This window comes from Leopardus geoffroyi, chromosome D3, assembly GCF_018350155.1.
Source record: "Leopardus geoffroyi isolate Oge1 chromosome D3, O.geoffroyi_Oge1_pat1.0, whole genome shotgun sequence".
Classification (NCBI taxonomy): domain Eukaryota; kingdom Metazoa; phylum Chordata; class Mammalia; order Carnivora; family Felidae; genus Leopardus; species Leopardus geoffroyi.
Window position 1 is genome coordinate 77,317,522 of NC_059339.1, and position 19,432 is coordinate 77,336,953.

The 19,432-nt window shown below is 45.1% G+C and overlaps 1 protein-coding gene across 11 annotated transcripts in view; it reads left to right on the forward strand.

Moving 5' to 3' along the window:
* ZNF532 (zinc finger protein 532) overlaps positions 1-19,432 on the forward strand; it is a 111,044-nt gene that overhangs the window by 73,364 nt on the left and 18,248 nt on the right. For 9 of the 11 annotated variants that reach the window (XM_045458810.1, XM_045458811.1, XM_045458814.1 and 6 more), the window contains 2 exons: positions 3,043-3,205; positions 7,131-7,412. The exons of 1 other annotated variant lie outside the window; for it this stretch is intronic. In XM_045458810.1, coding sequence (XP_045314766.1) covers positions 3,043-3,205; positions 7,131-7,412 — 445 coding nt within the window. The remainder of the gene's footprint in view (positions 1-3,042; positions 3,206-7,130; positions 7,413-19,432) is intronic. One more of the 11 variants, XM_045458818.1, reaches the window with a different exon arrangement.

Below are 19,432 nucleotides of genomic sequence, written 5' to 3' on the forward strand. Positions count from 1 at the left end.
TCAGTCCTGCCACCAGGGTAGGATTCAGTCACGCTTAGAAGTTTGGCTCTCAGAGCCCATTACGACCCTATAGGACCTCCGCCGCCGGCCCCACAGCCTGGGAATCCAGCCACGCTGTGATTCTGTCTGTTCCCTCACCATGCTGTACCCACACTCGACTACCTTCCCTCCCCGGCCTGGCTGTCCCCTGTGGTTTTCTTCCATTGTCAGTCGGGATCGTCATGGTCTAACTCTGTGTCAATGAGGCTCGTTTATTTGGGCTTTGTTTTTTTTAACACGAGCACCATTTGAACATTTTTTAGTTTCTGTCCTACGCAAAGGTTGGAAGGACTCTATAGAGACTCTGACGTCCCTCCCCCCCCACATTCCCTAATTGTCAGCATTCACGACGTTTAATATTACTCCACTGTCTCGTTCTCCCCGAGTCTCTTTTTCTCGTGTTCCGGAATAATGGGCAGCATGACATAAATATCGGTGTTCTGCCTCTCCTCCCAAAAAGGACAGCCAGGGATGTCCCCACCATTTAGCCGTCCCAATCAGAAATCGGTGTTGGGCACATTCCTGCCCAGTGCTTAGACCCCATTACAATTTCTCTAATAAATGAGAAAATATCTTTTTTTTGTTGTTTGTTTGGCTCAGGTTCAAAATCCTATCCGGAAGCTTGTTCTGCATGTAACGGTCCTGTCTCGTTCTTCCCTCTGGAACAGTTGCTTGCTCTTTCCCTGCCTCTCCTGTCTTTGGTCATCCAAAAGAGGACACTGGCCTTTCGTTCTTGGGGATGACCTCCGTCCGTCACGGCCTTCTTGTAGCTGGACTCGGGACACGTCCTCCTGGCAGGAAGCTCCTCATTGTGTTATATCAGAGACACATGCTGCCTGTCTGTGCTTCCCGTGGAAGTTCTGACTTCATCATCTGGCCAAGTGGGTGTCCGCCAGATCTCTCCTCTAGAAAGCCATCACCTCCCCCTTCATACGAGTTAGCAGTTTGTGGGGCGGTGTCCCGTTATTCTGCTGGCAAACTGTTCCCCAGAAAAATGCCTAGGTAAATAGTTGATCTCCTCTCTTATACTTTTCTTTGCTCTGCGGTAGAGAGCATAAAAATCAAAGCAAACAAAAACCCCTCCCCAAAGGAATGTGGCACGAATAGAAGGAACCATGCCGTTTTTCAGGAAATAGTTCTTTCTGAAAATGTAAGAATAGAATCCTGAGCAAACCTCTCTTAGCCTAGCTAGTAAGTTTTCATTCTCTTCCTGAGGCTATTCTTTTCTTCTTACTGCTCTATGCTAATAACAGAAAAACCGAGAAGTACAGACCAGGAAAACAGTAAGAAAACCTGTAATACCATCCCGCAGAGATGACAGTTCTATAACCTTCTGCTTCTTTTCTATGCCCTTAGAAAGATGTGGTCATATCGTACATACTGCCTTGTTACGTATTGTGTTCATTTCCACGAAAGTCTTTCCAGTCATTGGTATGCGTCCATAGCATACTTCTTAAAAAATCACATAGTTGCTCTGACTTCAGTACTTAATATTACCGGATGTTGGGGCTACTTCCAATTCTAAGCGATTTTAAATAGTGAGGAAATGAACATCCTTGTCACACTTGGTCAAGTTAATGATGACAACATCACTTGTGTGCCTCCTTCGAGTGTGTGGCGAGGTCACGAAGTCCTAAAAACAAACAGACAAACAAGAACATCCCTCCCCTCCCCAGTCACATGTGCTCGTGATCTGCGCTAAATTACTAGTATGTCGAGACCTTGGAAAACCCGTGCCGCTCAGTCCAATTAAACTTACAAATTTTATGTGGAAAAAGGGGAAAAAAAAGTTAAATCTGTAATGTTTTGATAGAACCACGAAGCGAGAAGTGCTTTCTTGAGAAGACCCTGAGAGGAAAGACATGGGGTTTCCAGAGGCATGCCTTTCTTTGCTTTGCTGTAGAAACAGCAAACAGAAGCACAACGTGGTTTTTTTCCTCTCTGACTTGTCCCTTCCGTCAGTGTTTCTCTGCCATTTTCCTAAGCTCCGAGGATTCTTTGTTCTTCTCGCCATTCTCCTTCCAAGGCAGTACAGGGGTCCCTGGGGCCTCCCCTGAGGACCAGGGAGACCTGGAACAGTCACTGAAGAAAGGTGACCCATCCTGGACATATATGTTCATGAACCACCAGGAGAGCCCCTGGAGGCAGAGGTTTGGTAGCGGGGGAGTCTAGTACTTTCCCTCCTGCCTGAGCTTCAGTGGAAGGTGTTGATGGATAGAGGGGATTATGTTCAGAAGGTTCGGGTATAACGAATTAGTTTTTAAGGAGGTTGCTTGGCAGTAAGGTACAGAAATGGTTCATAGTAGACCGTGTTCTAAACCATTTTAAACACAGCAGACATTCAAGTGTTGAAGCAACTGTGGTATGGATTTTCTTTTCTGTTTCTTTCCTTTTTTTTTTTTTTTTTTTTTGGTGTATAATTGTTTACTGGCATAGGGCTTTCCTTATGAAGAACACGTAGAGAAATACTGCGATTTCAGTGTAAAATTGTTACGAACTCGAAAAGAAAACTTGGGGCAAGTAACAGCTTATGCAAGCATCAGAGCTGAACAGCCCGACTTAAGTTCATTAACAAAATTCTTTATCAGGTTAGGGGACCACCATCCAGCTGTGTTCCTGGTCCTATCTTAAAGAATACTTGAAAAAAAAAAAAAATCAAGGGTTCTTTTGCTCTGTGTTAAAATAACGAACAAGCGAAGATCTTGTAAAAAACAAAACAAAACAAGTGTCAGATGTAGATGTGTAAGTAACAAAATGGTCATTAATTGAGACTTCACTGCAGAGGCGGTTGAATGCACCTTTACTCAAGCTGTGAAGATTGGTCTGCGCTTGAGTGATGCCAGTTGCCTTCAGAAGTTTGTTTCAAAGCTAAACTGTTTTTGTTCTTTTTACCGTGTTTACGTGTTCTCACTGCCTCTGCCCCCCCTGAGATGTAAAGTAACAGTTCCCTCGGCTTCGGAGTTGAGGGCTGACTGACCTGTCCACACACTTCTTCTGTTTTAGAATAATTTATAAGTGTTCCATGTGCGACACTGTGTTTACCCTGCAAACCCTGCTGTATCGCCACTTTGACCAACACATCGAAAACCAGAAGGTGTCTGTTTTCAAGTGTCCCGACTGTTCCCTTTTATATGCACAGAAGCAACTCATGATGGACCATATCAAGGTGTGTGCGCATCTCTCGTGTCCGTTAAGTGCATTGCAGACCCACATTCGTTGATCACGAGTCAAGGCTGAGCCGTAAATGCCGAGGAAGCTGCATGCTGTTGAGGGAAGGGAAGGGTACTGATGTTGGTACTGAGCGGTTTACAGAATGCGGCCGTCAGACGTTCGCTTGACTGACGCCGCTTATTCCTGAGTCCTGATCTGGGTCACCATGAAAGATCAACGCAGAGTAACAGATGAATGCCCTGGGATTCTAAAAGAAAAATAAAGTATTAGGGTTCTTTTTTTTTTTGTCCTACATGTGAAAATGATGACGATGCAGTTTTCTTTTCTTTGAGAAGTCCGTCTTGTACAGGCTTTAGAAATAGACAAGGACTCTGGCAAATTGTGTTAATTCGTTACAGATACCGGTGTATTTAGGAAAACGAGGGTCTTCCCTTGAGATTATTTAAGCAGTTAAATTTGCATTATAATGGATGCCCCTGGATCTTTTAGTCTTTTTTTTTTTTTTTTTTTCTATCAAGGTTGCATGTAAATTGATAGTGAAATGTGCTGGGTACAGCACAGTGTCTGGTCCCTGGTGAGTGTTCAGTTAACGAAATAAATGTCCAGTTTGGATAACCCACCCCCAATACCCAAAAGGGGCGCCTAAATCTCTTCACAGCCTTTTAAGCTCATGATGGACAGAGCTTGAGTCCTAGTCTCTTAACTGCCCACTGTGATGGGGTAAGCAGTTTTATTCCCATGTGATTAGGAGATAATATCCAGCAGCCCTCAGAGCTTAAAGGGACTTGACTCTTTAAAGAGAGAAAATAACAAGCCCAGCATCATTAACTCCATCTCTCTTTCTCTTAGTTCTTCTCTTTTTTAATATATTCTACGAGAAAGGTCAGTTTCAAGAGCAGATGAAGGTCTCTGAATTAGTCTAGTCTCATCGTAGTTAAATGAATGGACCGTTAATCCTTGAAATTTCCTGTGTTGAGCCTGTGTGCGCTCACATAGTGTAACTGCCTACTGCAAAGAACCTAACGTCTCAGAGGGTCTGCTGGTGGGCAGCCGGGAGAAGGGGGTGGCACTGGGGCATTACTAGGGTGAATCAATGCATGGGAGATAGGTTTCCTGATCATCACTCGAAGTGCAGTAAAATCCTCTTCAGTTACTTCAAAGGTTTTCACTAAAATTACAAAACCGTCTTGACAACAAATATTTATTTAGTGAATGACCAGGAAAAAAAAAAAAAACCCACAACATCTGGAAAGTGGGGTCATCGACTTTGCGGTTAGGGTCTTCCTTGTGTTAATAGTGAATTTGGAGGAATACAAGGTTCCAAGAAATAGAGACTGAAGAGGAGTGGCAAATCCCATGGCCACAAGGACGGAAGAATTGTTTTTATCCACCTGAACCTTGATAAGACTACATGATACGAAAACAGTGGGAATACTCACTTACGTTCTCATTTCAAGTATGTTCCATACATTTTAAAATACCCTGCCTTTCTTTACGTGTTTGGGGATGGGTGAGAATAAAGATAAAGTTTTAGGGGCCCCCTATTTTTGTGTTTTATTTTTAAGATCTACACCAGTTCTTGTGACTTTATTTATATCACTAGCTGTGCTGTTCAGTTTTTCACAAGGAAAGAATTAAGAGAAAGGAGAGGAACAGTGTTTCCCCACATACATGTTCGTGTAAAGGTAGATCTTTATTTGCCTGATTTAATCCAACTCGTATCATTTTTTTTTTTTTAATTTTTTTGGTAATCTTTATTTTTGAGAGAGAGAGACAGAGAGAGTGCCAGCGAAGGAGAAACAGAGGTAGAGGGGAGGGAAGGAGACACAGAACTTGAAGCAGGCTCCAGGCTCCAAGCTGTCAGCACAGAGCCCAATGTGGGGCTTGAACTCATGAACCGCAAGATCATGACCTGAGCCAGAGTTGGACGCCCAATCGACTGAGCCACCCAGGCACCCCCAATTTGTATCATTTCTTCTGCCAAAGCATAGATTTATTCACTGCCTAGGATCCCATGCGTAGACTTGTCGGCATTTACATTTAAAGCAAATTCTAAGTTACAATCATTCAAGTTATTTGTGGTTACAGGACCTGAGGAAAGGTCAGTTCTAAGAATTAAGTTGTATTTCTTTTATTAAAAAAAGATACTTGTCTTTACCAAACAATGTTATTTTTACTTGTGATGTGAAAATGAAATGAGTGAATTAGAAATTTCCATTTTAGCACACATTTCATTGCACAGCCGAACTCTTGGCTGCTTTTCTGTAATTTCTGTAGCCCTGCAAGGTCAGCTTACAGAAGAATGTTTTGTTTTGTTTTGTTTTATTTTATTTTATTTTATTTTATTTTATTTTATTTTATTTTATTTTTTGTTTGTTTTTTTTCAGAAGAATATTTTAATACATCACCCTCTCCTCAACTTTCATTTGTCAAAAATGTATTTGCCTAGAAATGTATGAAAAATTTGCTAGAAAATTTTGAGGTTTGCTTTCTTTGGGGTTTAAATGGTTAAAAATGAAAAACCTGGCTTCTGTTTTGAAAAAGGCCAGTGCACAGCCTTTTGGCCACCAAGAGATCACATCTCGCCCCAGATTTTCTTTTGCCAAAGGACATCAGACATTCCTCCCAGGCCCTTTTGAGAGACCAGTTTAAGTGTCCTCTGGGTAGACTGGTGTGGCCTCTGCTCATGACATGATGACAGACCCTCTTTTTCCTTCTGGGGTAAGACAGTACTGAGGAAGGTTGGTGAATTCTTGGCACTGCTTAGAGGCAGGCTTTCCTGAGGAACTATGATGGAGAACATGCTGAGGCAACACCTTCTTACTTGAACACTCAAGAAAGACTATGGAGCCGAGATCTATTCAGTGTGAGTCTGTGGGACGTAGGAGACCCCGGGCTCATTCGGAAACGTGTGTCACGTTGTGTCCTTCTGTAGGTTCTACAGGTTCAGGACTCTGAGGCTAGTAGCTACAAGCCTGAATGCTGGCTACGTGAGAACGCCCTGTTCAAAAGATAAAACCTACCTACATCATTGAGGCACAGACTGATTTCCCTCCTTTTGGGGGGGGGGGCGCAGGGGGGGTTTGGTGAGGGGGAACTCTGCTTCTAGAACACAAAACAAAAACCAAAGCAAGCTGATCTTTAGACCCAGATGGCACTAATTTTACCCCATTAGAAATTGGAATCCTGCGAGTGTAAATTCAGATGGCTGTCGTGGCTGTTACGTGAATGATAATAAACACTCTAAGCAATTGTAAGAGGCTTTTTGAGTATCTGCATCTGCTGTAGACAGTCCACAAGCCTGGGTGGTATCGGTAAGAAGAGAGAGACCAGAGTAGGCTGTAGGGAGATTGAAATGACCCCCGAAACTCCCCAACAAAAAACCCAAACTCTTCCAAGTGTTCCAAGAATGCAGAAGGTACGAAAGGGAGGGAGAAGGCTTTGTTCTTGTCTCAGGGTCTTGTTAAAGGTGATTGGCTGGGGGTCTTGAATACCTGCCCCGGTGTCAGCCTTTTCACGCGTTTCTGGATAGATGTGAAAGTAAGATGTTCTTCCCCAGATAGAGTGTGCTGCACAGGACTCACGGGTTCCCTGGGGGAGGATAGGCAGCCAGGAATAATTTGGACTCCATACAGAAGGCTTTTTTTTTTTTTTTTTTAAGAATTTAAAAATGGCACAGGCTTTCAGAAGTTATTTGAAACTAAAAATGCATCGCTTAGAGCAGCCATAAAAGTTAATTCCCCTTTGTCTCTTTTCAAGTGTGTATTTCACTTCGGTTTTCTTCTTCCTGTATTAAGAAATGTTTCTGAATGAATATAACATCATATTGGAATATCTATAATGTGTTAAGATAGTCCACACGTGCTTTCTCTCAGTGGTAACGATTTGTGATAGATATTTCTTTTCTTTTTGTAACATAGTCTATGCATGGAACATTGAAAAGTATTGAAGGGCCTCCAAACTTGGGTATAAACTTGCCTTTGAGCATTAAGCCTGCAACTCAAAATTCAGCAAATCAAAACAAAGAGGATACCAGAGCCACGAACGGGAAAGAGAAATTGGAAAAGAAGTCTCCATCACCTGTGAAAAAATCCATGGAACCCAAGAAGGTGGCCAGTCCCGGGTGGACGTGTTGGGAGTGTGGCCGCTTGTTCACGCAGAGAGATGTTTACATTTCCCACGTGAGAAAGGAGCACGGGAAGGTAAGAGCGGAGGTCACCCCGTTAGTGCGAGGAAGGGCACGGGCCTGGCAGACCCCCATCACCTGGGAGCTCGGCTCTGCCAGGAATTAACGAACCAGGAAGAAAGGAGGAGAGAAAGAAAGCGGTGTTTTGAAAACTGTTAGAAGTTCTTTGTTTTGTTTTGTTTTTTAATGTTTAGTTTTTGAGAGAGAGAGAGAGCAAGCCAAGGAGGGGCGGGGGGGCGGGGTGGGGAGAGAAATCCCAAGCAGGCTCCGCGCTTTTAACGCAGAGCCCGACGTGGGGCTGGAACTCACGAACCATGAGATCATGAACGGGAGCCGAAACCAAGAGTCGGTTAATCAACGGGAGTGACCCAGATGCCCCCGTTAGGAGTGTTTGTATGACGTAATGTGATTCTTTCCAGAGTTTGATAGCGAGAAGGAGGTACCTCATCCTTCCTTAAATTCTACAGGAGAGGCTTTATACCTCAAAATCAATGAAAAATCTGAGTTGCAATATTTATTTATTTTTTTAAACGTTTATTTTTGAGACAGAGAGAGACAGAGCATGAACGGGGGAGGGTCAGAGAGAGGGAGACACAGGGTCTGAAGCAGGCTCCAGGCTCCGAGCTGTCAGCCCAGAGCCCGACGCGGGGCTCGAACTCACGGACCACGAGATCGTGACCTGAGCCGAAGTCAGTCGCTTAACCGACTGAGCCACCCAGGCGCCCCTGAGTTGCAATATTTATATTCTGTTTAAAATAGTAAGTACACGTCTCCAACTACTAAGCATTTTTTAAATGCCCGTTGTTAGACCTAATAAATCTAGCAGGATTATTTTGTAATGTTTTTCTGGTGGTTTCTAAGTTGGATTGTTCTAGAAAGAGTGTGCATTGCACTTGGTTTTTGTGTAACTTAAATCTCTTACTCTGTAGTAGTTCTCCCTCAGTGTTATTTTTTTAATGTGCTATTGATTTGTTTAAAAAATTGGACTATACATCCTTTATATGTCACCCCCGTTTCTGGATTTGGGTAATTGCTTCCTTTTGACGTTGCTTAATTTGCTTCTCTTTATCCCATAATTCTTAGAAATTTGATTAGACCCCGGTTGAATTTTTAGATGAGAATAGGTGCTGTATTCTTTTTGTATCAAATCCCAAGGCACCTAGTGGGGGCTGGTTTCTCTTCGTGACACTATGATCCACCATTGGGTTCAGATACAGTATACTTTTAAAAAAACCATCTCCATTGCTTTAACTTAAGGCAATAAAACCAAATAGTTCTCCTTGGGGAGGCTGTGTAAAAAGTACATAGGAGTTGGTTGGTAATTAGTATATACTAGATCCTTTGAAAAGTTTGTTAAATTAAGTGTTTTGACAATGACTTTGTCGTCTCATTTATACTGTTTTATTTGAGCAGCGCATGTGGTTGACGTGTTTTACCTCACTGCCGTCTCCAAATGGTACGAACTTGTCTCTGAGCATTGATCACACTGCAAAAACATGTTTTTATTTGGTCTGACTACACTTAATTCGGCGTCTCTTCATGGAAAAACTACTTACAGAATATATATGGCTTTACTAACACGTTGCTTATATAATCATCTCAACTCGAGGGTCATAACAATATTCATTGCAAATACTGAGTAGTTCTTAAGGGGCAGTACTTGGTTAATCTACTGTATAAATACACTACCTGTAGTTACCTTTCCACGCCCGTTGTGGTGATTCTAGGAAACGTCTTTTTTTCTTGGCATCCAAACCGGACTTTACAAATGCCAAAACAGGAGCAGACCTCGATCTAAGGAGCCCAGAGCTTTCATTTCTTACACATCTGAGATTTTTGTAACCATCTCGGAACATTTCCAAATTCCTTCTTCTTCTTTCTTTTTTTTTTTTTAAACTACCTTTATTTTGCACATCCGACAGTCATTGGGTCTAGAATAAAAGATGAGGAGACAGCTCCGAGAAAGATGTGGTGGGATGATGAAATTTAACACTAACTTGAGCTGTTTGCCCTAGGACAGTAGCATAAGACACCGCCCTGAGCTGGCTGTGCGTGCCGATGTGCCGGGCACGGCGTGGGTACCTTCCGTTAGAGGCAGCCGTTCGTCCCGAGGAAGCGTTGGGCTTAGTAGGTTTTAGGATTAGCTTTGAGGAAGTTGAGAGCCTGCCTCTTGGAATGAGGCACTTGAGATCAGATCCCATTTTCAGTGCCGCTCACACGCCTGGAGAGACCTGTGAGGAGGTGGGGAAGGGAAAGGAACGACATGTCTTCACAAACCGGTGAAATGTACACAGTGCGGACCGTGTGTCAGCAATCTGTGCATGCCGTCTGCCGTTCTGAACCACACCAGATCCCTGCACCTCCCGACAGCCCGCCTACAGGCTTCTCGTCTCTGTTCCCGTTCTTCTTGCCTCCTGTCCGAACCCTTGCGTCACCTCTCTCCATTTAAACTGCAAGCCTCCGATCCCCTGCCCTCTGTCTTTTCTGTCTCTTCCCTTCTGATGGTCAAGCAGGCTCCTCCTCCTCGGCCACCTTTGGGGTTCAGCTCCACCTTGTCACAAAACCCACCTCCTTAACTGTCGAGGCAGTTCGACATTTGTCAGTCTTTTCCTCAATTGGCAGGCCCCCCCCCACCCCCCCCCCCCCGGTAATTCACACAATTGGCAGGGCTTTTTAAAAGCATTTTCTACCCTAAGTGTTGAACACTGTTCTCCCTCCTGGGTTTTCTCCCGGTTGCTAGAACACCCATCGGGTTTCTGTCCTGGAAACATTCCACTGTCTCTGGGAGATTTCAGTTAGTCTCGTGGCTTCACTTCTCATATATGTGTATGTGTACATAGCTTCCAAATCTCCATCTCCAGCCGTGGTTCCTTGCTGCATTCCAGTCCCCGAATCCAGCCACTTATCGAATGTTTCAGCCTCTTGGATAATTCCCAGCAACTCTTAGCCTGTCCAGCTTGGAACCCAAGCTGCTTCCAACACCCCCCCCCCCCCCCCCCAGCCTTTACCACCAGAAGCTTGCTGTCTGACCTGACTCGGTGGTTCCTTCCTTCTCCCCGGCCGCCTCCCTCATCCATCCGTGCGTTTCATCCCTTCCGGTCCACCCGTTTATCTTTGTTCAGGCCACCCTCGTTGTTGCCTGATGATTATTCTCACTGTAGCCAGAGAGGGCTTTCCGATCGTGCAGTGTCGCGTCCCCACTGCCCTCAGTCGTCCGGCGGCTCCCTCGTGTCCTCTGATGCCCCTTCCTCCGGCTGTGTCTCACATGGGGCACGTTAGACAAGCGTGGCTGCCCCCCTGCCTTTAAACACTGTTTGCCCATTCGTCTCTGGGGCTTTTTGGTGGTGGTCTTAATTGAAGGAGTGCACCCTTCTAGTGGCAAACTTCTCTTAGTCCTTCGGGTCTCAGCTTCAGACCTCACCCCGTCTGGAAAGCCTTCCTTGCTCCCTTCTTCCTGCAGGTTTCCGTGGCAGCCTGAGTTTCCCTTACCGTATCTCTTGCCACTCTGCGAAGGCTGCCTCTTACGTCTGCGCACAGTAGATGCTTTATGCTTCTTCTCTCTTCAGTTCCCGTCCAAAAAGCCTTTGGGGCTTCTGTTCCTAGCTCATAGGCAGCCAATAAATATTTCTCGAATAAATGGATCAAGTACGAGTAACTGACTTGAAGGACACCTAACCTCTTAAGACTTAACTTCCCCTTCTTTAAAATGGGAGTATTGCATACTTTAGTGACCTCAGAGGGTCCTGTTTTATAGCTATCTAGTGAGAACTGCACGTGAGGCAAAAAGCAGCCTTCAATCCTTCTGGACTTAAGGTGAGATATAAACATGAAGTTATAAGGGATTTGACAATTGTGTCTGGCCAACTGTCCCAGGAGAGCATACTATTTTACTTCAATCGGGCGAGAAGTTATTGGAAAGATCGGATTTTACTGGATTCCCCAGTGAAATATCACGTTGTGACACCAGGTACATGTTCTGAACCAGTGAACCGTGAAGGAATACTTGACGTTAATACCGTAATCATGCCTTTAAAAATAAATATATGCGTGGATAGAGTCCTTTTGAGAATGACATAAACACATTCTGCCAACCACAATACAGCAGTTTGCTGGAGTTTTATTGCTATTAGTACGATGATTATTTTGGAGAGAAGATTTTGAGTTAGGAGTAAGCCTGTGTGGCAGAGATGAAAAATTTATGTCAAGATAATTCACGGCTTCCTCTTTTAAGATGGCCTTTTTTGGTTTCAATATTGTTTCCTTTTTTTTTTTTCTCCTCTTCTCAATTCCCATCCAAAAAATTTTTACTAAAACATATTTTGTACGGAGTTCCATGCCAAAACAAAGAAATTCAGTAGCTTTGTCTTCAAGATTCAAAAACATGTTTCCAGCTGTACTGCTTAGTTAGTAGCTAGTTTATTTCTTTGATGCATATACATATATATATATATATTTTACTAATATTAACCCAGTATCCACGTTTTGTGCTTTTTTAAATGTATTTTTTAGTAAGTTGTTATAATCTGATATGAAGTCAAATAATTAAAAAAAAAACTTGGGGCAGAGTCCATTAAAAACTTAGATGTAAGAATTTAAAAACAATTTGCCAGATCTTTATTTTAGTTATTTAAAAACGAATAGTTAAAGCAGCCACATTTGGAAACGACTGTTAACAGAAATTCCATACAGAGGGACTGGTATAAAATTAATCACTTTCTAAAGTTGATGTTAGCGTCTTGCTATGGGCAGGTTTTAGCTGTCCTTTTAAATCATAAGCTCTTTGAGGACAAGTTCTAAATCGGTTTATTATTGTAGATTCTGTGGTTTGTGATGCTGTGCCTTGCGTGTTGTCTTTGGAGTTACCGATTAGAGAAGTTCTCAGATCACCGCCTGCCCATTTGGAAAGGGCTTTTGTGTTAGTCAAGTCTAGGCTTGAGCTTTAAATAGTTTTTGACCACAGAAATCCCTTCATCTTTCCTATGTCCGTACTCTCAAATACAAAAACAGGAAAATGAGACGTATTATTAACCTGATGATCTCATTTCAGCATTGAGCCCTTTCCCAGATAAATGTACAAATACACAGAATTTTATGTACAACTTTAGAGGCTCAGCTACTTACATTCTTTCTTGGTCACTTTTAGGGGGCTTCTGGGAACCTCAAATTAGGATCCCCTCAATGAGGTAACAGCCAGCAACATTCTCACAGACCATGCATTCTGCACTTGAGTAACCTGACAGTAAATAAAAAAGTAAAAGGTGTCTGTACGTGTTCAAATCTTGAAAACTACAAAGTGATCTGTGATAATCATAGCCATTTTCTCATTTGCTGCCAGGTACCCCTGTATGTTGAGGAATCATTATGGAACTTTTTAAATAGAGCATAAACAGAGGAGCATTTACTGAATGATGGAACTCGCTCGGATGCCATTGAAATTTACCTTCCAAGACTCTTTGAGATTCTTTGAAGGTGTAGATGTGGTCCAGTTTCAGTTCTGTGTCTAGAATTGGGAGGAGGAGCTAAGTTACTGTCATTCTTTAATTTTTGTTCAAATTATTTTAGATTTGGCCATTGGGAGCTCTCATATGTTGGCTCCTGTGGCATTTCTACACACCCCCCATTTTTGAGGCTTCCTTACTTTCTTCCGTCCATGTATTTGTGAACCATCTAGTGATTTCCCCACTCCAGCCCCGCAGCCAACCATTTATTTCTCCAAGGAGACTGGTTTCTTTTGTTGAGAATGAGAAGCATAGATTTTCAAGAGACTGCCTATATGTATTTGATCACTTAGCATGGGAAACTATAATTGGGAAAATGGTATAGGTGGAAAAAAGCAGGAACCTTCAGAGTGACTTCTCACTTACTGAGTGTGAGCTAATAATGTATTTGGCAGTTCATGGATTCTTATCAGATGCTCTTGGGATTACAGCAAGCCACAGCTTGTAAAATATATCCAGTTGTTGGAGGGAATATTTAAGACATTTTCTAGAACGTGAAGGAAAAGGGCAGTACAGAGCAGCCCATTGTTTTCTGGAAGATTCTGTTTACAGTTGACCAAGAGAAGGCAAAAATACTTCGTTCCTATTTTGCTTCTTTAGGGAAAATGGAACTAGTGTCATTGAGGGAGAAGTGGATGGCCGGGAGAGAGAGCAAGGCCCTCGCTAGTGTAAATGAATGCTCTTTTCCCCCTTTACGTGGAGCTGAAGGAACTTGCAGGCGGTAATATAGATAGATACATTTTAATCATGGAAAATGGGGTGTGCTTGTGTAAAAGGAGAAAGTTGGGCTGATTTCTGAAAAATTGCAGGCAGATAAGTTCATTCCGCCTTACCGAACCCCAGCATTTCAGAGACCACATTGTCGAGTAGCTGGGTTCGGAGCACCAGGAAAAAGAATTTGACAAAGACTAAGGACAGGTGATTCCAGGTAAATCTTATTTCCTTTTGTTCCCAGGGTACTTGGTGGTAGGTAAACTAATGCCAGAGTGAGGCTAACTGGGTTTCAGTGCAGCTTTTGAGAGTCTCTCGCTTACTACTGTTTTGTGTAAAATAGCACAAAAGGGCCTGGATGAACGATTGAATTTATAGCTGACTCTAGGCTCACTGCTGTGTTGGGAGAAAGCTCCATTTTCGGATCAGATTTTACCCGGCATTCCGATCAGTGACTTTGACTGTAGGGCAAGAATCTGGGAGGGATTTTGCCAGGTAAATCTTTTTTTTTTTTTTTTTTTGAAGTTTTATTTATTTATAGATAAATAAGTAAAAAGAGAGGCAACGCACGTGGAGGAAGGGCAGAGAGACAGAGACTCCCAAGCAGGCTCTGCACAGCTAGCACAGAGCCCGACGTGGGGCTTGAACCCACGAAGCCACGGGAATATGACCTGAGCCGAAGAGGTCAGACCAAGAGTCAGACGCTTAACCGACTGAGTCACCCAGGAGCCCCACAAGGTGCATCTTAACAAGTAAATGTTTATTTAGGTTTAAACAATCCAAATATTATGTGGCACAGGAGGGAGGGTTTAACTGCCATAGATGAGCAGTCATTCTGGCTTTGACTGTCTTAGTACAGTCCACCCCTCTTTGCAGCTGCAGAGATAAAGCATTCATCTCAAGGCAGCGAATGCCCTTTGATTTGGCACCAGATTCTAGTTAGTCGTTCTCAACACTTGAGTGTGCCTCACAATCACCTGGAGGGCTTGGTCAAAGGCTGATTGCTGGGCTGCACCCCCAGCAAGTTTCTGACTCAGTAGGTTTGGGATGGAACCCGATAATTTGTATTTCTTACAAGTCTGCCCTTTGCGAAGCCCTGGTTTACCCTGTGTGGCAGTAAAATCCTGTAAAGCCCATTGATTTATACAATAGAAATGTATTTTTTGCACACGCAGAGCTTGCTGTGGGTTCAGGCACTTCTGTGGGGCAGCTGTCCTTCCACCGATGACTCCGTGATCGAGGGAGTTTCTTTCAGCATAGGTGTCACTGCAAGCAAGGGGTTGAGGGGGAAGGCTGGAGTATCTCATCTGGTCTTTACACACCCTTATTCTGGGTGTGACGCACATCACATCATTGGCCACGATGAGTCGCGTGACCAGACCCAGTTGTAGCAGACTGAGGAGTGTGTTCTCCTGTGTGCCCTGGAGGGGAGGGAATGACCCAGTAATGTTCATCACACCTGTACAGTGTCTGATGGACGAGGTGGTGTCCTGGGGTGTGTTCATCGCACCCACTTAACGTGGGTATTGACCTTGTTCACCGAATGGAAGTCAAATCAAAAATGCAGAGAAGGAACTAGGAGATTGGGCACTCTGATTTCGAAGATGAATGACAAGTGGGCAACTAATTTCGACGTGTGAAACTTACTAGCTGTTCCATAAGGGACAGGAAATGAAGAAAAGTAAAACGTGTTTAAGAAAGATTAATGTTATTTGCAAAATGTGACTCAAATAAAAATATATTATTCCAAATTTTGTTTTTGGCCAGAAGAGATTTTTATTTTATTTTTTTTTCAGATTCTTGGGAAGATTTGCTTTTAGGTGTGAAATGTTTCTATCTGGTCGATGTCTGTTGCAGCCATTTTGGAAGGCATTTTCTGTAAACTCACTGGAGGTGTTTCTTCAGACAGGATTGAAGGCTGCAGATACTTTATTGGTATATGCCTAGTTATATAGTCTAAAGAAAAACCTGGCCTTCTCTATTAACTTCTTTTTTCTATTTTTTATTTTTATTTATTTTGAGAGCGAGCGAGCGTGCGCAAGTGGATGACGGGCAGAGAGAGGGGGCGACAGAATCCCAAGCAGGCTCTGCACCGTGAGCACAGAGCCGATGTGAGGCTTGAACTCACGAACCTGTGAGATCATGACCTGAGCCAAAATCAAGAGCCCGAGGCTTAACCGACTGAGCCCCCCAGGCGCCCCTGTGTTAATTTCTTGTATTGTCACGGTGTGCATGTTTTCTGATTACACTGTGTGACGGGGCATGTTGTTATACATTCCGTTGGATATTAAGTGTAAAACCCCAAATCGAGGGGTATACAATAAAATTAGTAGCACACAGTAGGAGGCAGATGTGTAAATGACTTAAGTCCCAGTAACTAGACCACTGGGCTTGCCTCTGAAAGTCTGTTAGGATTTAGAGCTCCCCCAGAGCCGGAGCTGCTGGGGGTCCTGGCGGGGCGTCCCTGACAGGACCAGTTGCCCTGTGATCAGAGCCCAGGAGACAAGACCCACCAGCAGATGCCGGAGCTTTAGGGCAGATGCCCGCGCAGCCGCCGCGGTGATCTCGGCGGGAGTACGAGTCTGTCTGTCCTGGGTGGGCCTCCCTGTGTGTGGAAGGCGGAGTCCGCGAAGCCCTTGGCCACCTCGCCTCGGCCTGCTCCATACCCACCCCCTCGTGTGGTTCCGGCCACACACAGCTGCCCGTGGTTCCTCACACACACCGTTTCCTTCCTCGCCTCTGCCTCCTGGTTCTCGCTGCCGGGAAACCTCTCCTTGCCTCATTGCCTGCTTAGCTCCTGTTCGGATGCAGCAGAAGTGGCCTGCGCCCGCCATCCCTCCTTCCCCTGTGTTCCAGGCACCTGGGACCGCCCCGGGCATAATACCTTCGGGGGATTCCTCTATTTTTTCCGCCTTCAACACACGGCAGTGTCCTCAAGGGCAGGGAGAATCCCGGCGAGTGAAAGTAGGAGCCCGGTCGGTATCGCGGAGAGACTGAAAGTGCGCTGCAGCCTCCCGTGGCGTGCCGGTCGTTGCGGCCTTCAGCGTGGCCGGTTACCCTCACTCCGTTTGATGACCAGAGATTGCACCTTTCGTTTTGCGGTGCCGCCTGGCGGATGGAAGCCTCTGGCCTGAATGACCGGCCCAAAGGGAATGGGTGGGCGTGGGCTCACTAAATAGGTGTTGGACAAACCTACAGGTTTTCCTGCAGGCACCAAACTGCGTCTTTGCATCTCAAGTGCGGCCCGTGCGGTGCTCTTCTAAAAGTCCCAGCGAGGCGTGCGAACGGCGACCGGTCAAAGCTGGGTGCTGGCCAGCACCACGGTGACTCAGATGTTTACGGACACTCGGGCGTTTGTGGTGCATTGCCCACCAGGGCTGCTGTTATTTTGGAGTCTGAAGAAGACGCTTCCTCCTCGGGCTTTTCCTGTTTATTTCTCGAGGCGCGGGAGGTACAGGCTCCCTTGGTGTTGGGCTGGTGCTGTTACCAGACGGGAGACGTAATGAGGCTTGGGCCCGTCTCCTCTGGGTGAATGTTACCAGGCCTTGCTGGCTCAAGAACGTTTCTTCTGAGGAACATCGCCTGCAGCCAGGGACTTAACTTCCTTTGTCTGCCACAGAGGAGCAGTTTTCATTCTGTCTGTTTCTGCCCCAAACTGATGTGCCCCCCAAACCCCTCTTCCTGTTATCTGTCAAAGCTCAGTCCCTTCTTGGGGAAGGAGAGTCGCTTCTTTCATGACTTGAGGTGCCCAGATCTGCCCTGGGGTTAGGTCTCTTTATCGGATCAGTGCTCACCATGGCTGTTAGGCTCTAGAATATTGGTACAGTATTGTGGTTCCGCTAAATTATGTGGGGAGACTTTGATGTACCTGTCCAGAAATGCAACATCTTTTTGTAATTTTCTTCAGGAAAATACATCCCTAAATCCAACTGGCAGGCCAGGTTTTTGGATTTTTTTTTTAAAGGATTAAGCATATGATTCTGTCTATAAGCCGATACCACCTCGGGTCCCGGAGCCACCAGGAAATAATTTCACGTGCCATCAGTGGGGGTGGCAGGGGAAACAAAAAGCCGTTCCAGCCATAATTGACTTGATGAGGAACCGTACAATAGCCCTAGAAGGTAACTCAGCTCACCAATTCCCACTCATTTCAGTTTGTAGGCAAAACTTCAGACCCGAAAGGATCGCGGGACATTTTTCGGACTTTAACCCTTGTGCCAAGGGGCTGGGATCCAGGAGTCCGGCCCTGCACCTCGAGGTCAGGGTGTGGGGTTTCCAGGTTACAAGTGAGAACCGGCTTTTGTTTGGCAGGAGCACCGGAGCTCAGGGCAGGACTGGAGCGAAGGGGAAGAGACGGTCTAATTCTTCCATTCACGAATTCAGCAAATCCACGTTACTGCCCAGTGTGCGTGGCCCACACTACTGCAAATAAGTACTGGGGAGGGCCGTCAGGGAAGAGAGAGGGAGCCCAGGGTCCTTTTACCTTCATAGCCACTCAGAGCCTAGCAGTTGCAAGGCTGGGACCCTCAGCACTGGGACACACAGAAGAGATTCCCAGCAGCTGCCTGATGGTCTGTCCTCCCCCCGTGGCTCAGGGCGGCCTCCTGGGGGCTCTGTGGTGTCTCACGTTCTCACACCTTGAGGCTTCGCAGCGGATTGTCCCTACCGGTGGGGCCTCGTCAATAGAGTTTAATCAGACATCTGGGAAGACCAATGTATGATGTAGGACTGGAACCAGGGAGAAAATAACCTGTCATCAGGCAGTTTTAATGGTAGCTTTGTTGATCTCTGTGCTCGCTTGCTTACTGTTTCAACTTGTTTCCAGATTTCTGACGGATCATCTGATAAAAAACAGTGATTATCTTGAAAAGGAATGCCTGGTTCCTTTTGTCTTTTGATTTGTGGAAATAAATAATCCTAGAAGGATTTTACAGAAGTCTTCAGACAGTATAATTTACATTCTTTATGCTGTAGTGATATCCGTAGTGTCATAAAATAGTGATTGTGGGGGGAAAAGATTTTTCACAGTGACCTTTCATCTATTTAGATTGCTCTAAGAAAAATGTTTATTTATTTTGAGTGCAAAGGAGAGGCAGAGAGAGAAAGAGAAAGAATCCTGAACAGGCTCCATCCACGCTGTCAGCGAGAGCCTGACGCGGGGCTCGATCTCATAAACTGTGAGTCATGACCTGTCGGATGCTTAACCGTCTGGGCCACCCAGGCGCCCCTAGATGGCTCTTTAATTAAAAAGGACAAAAAGGCTGTACTAAAAATTACATTCTACGTATTCTTTCCCGTGATCCCCTCTTGAGGACTGGATTCTCTGAGAAGAGAAATAACAGAGGGATAATGTGTCACCCAACCATAAGCATGCATTTTAGGACCCGAAGAGGCTTAGAAGATGGGACAAAAGACCCTTTTAAGTAGAAGAAGGGGAGCGAAGCCGGACCAGACCCCGGAGAAACTGGCCGCAAAGGTTTTTTTTTTTTTTTTCATACTCGGGTCTTTGATCCCCGAATGTCTTCAGGGGTCGGTGAAATGTGGCGGTGAACAGCTGACAGCACCTGTCAGTGCTGTTTTTCTCAGTGTGACAGAGAGTAAGGATTTCTTGCGTGAGGACCTTTAAGGACGTGGGTGTAGGAGGATGGGAGCCCGACTCTAGTGGAAGGGAAGAGGCACAGGGTCCATTTCGGGTCTGTAAGCAGAGCTCTGCGGGGTGTCGCCACCAGCCAGCGGAGGCAGATAGGGACGTCCGAGGCTGACGCGTGCCCGTGGTCACCCCGCAACACCCCAGCAGTTGCCACGAGGGTGGCGGCCTTGTCGCAGG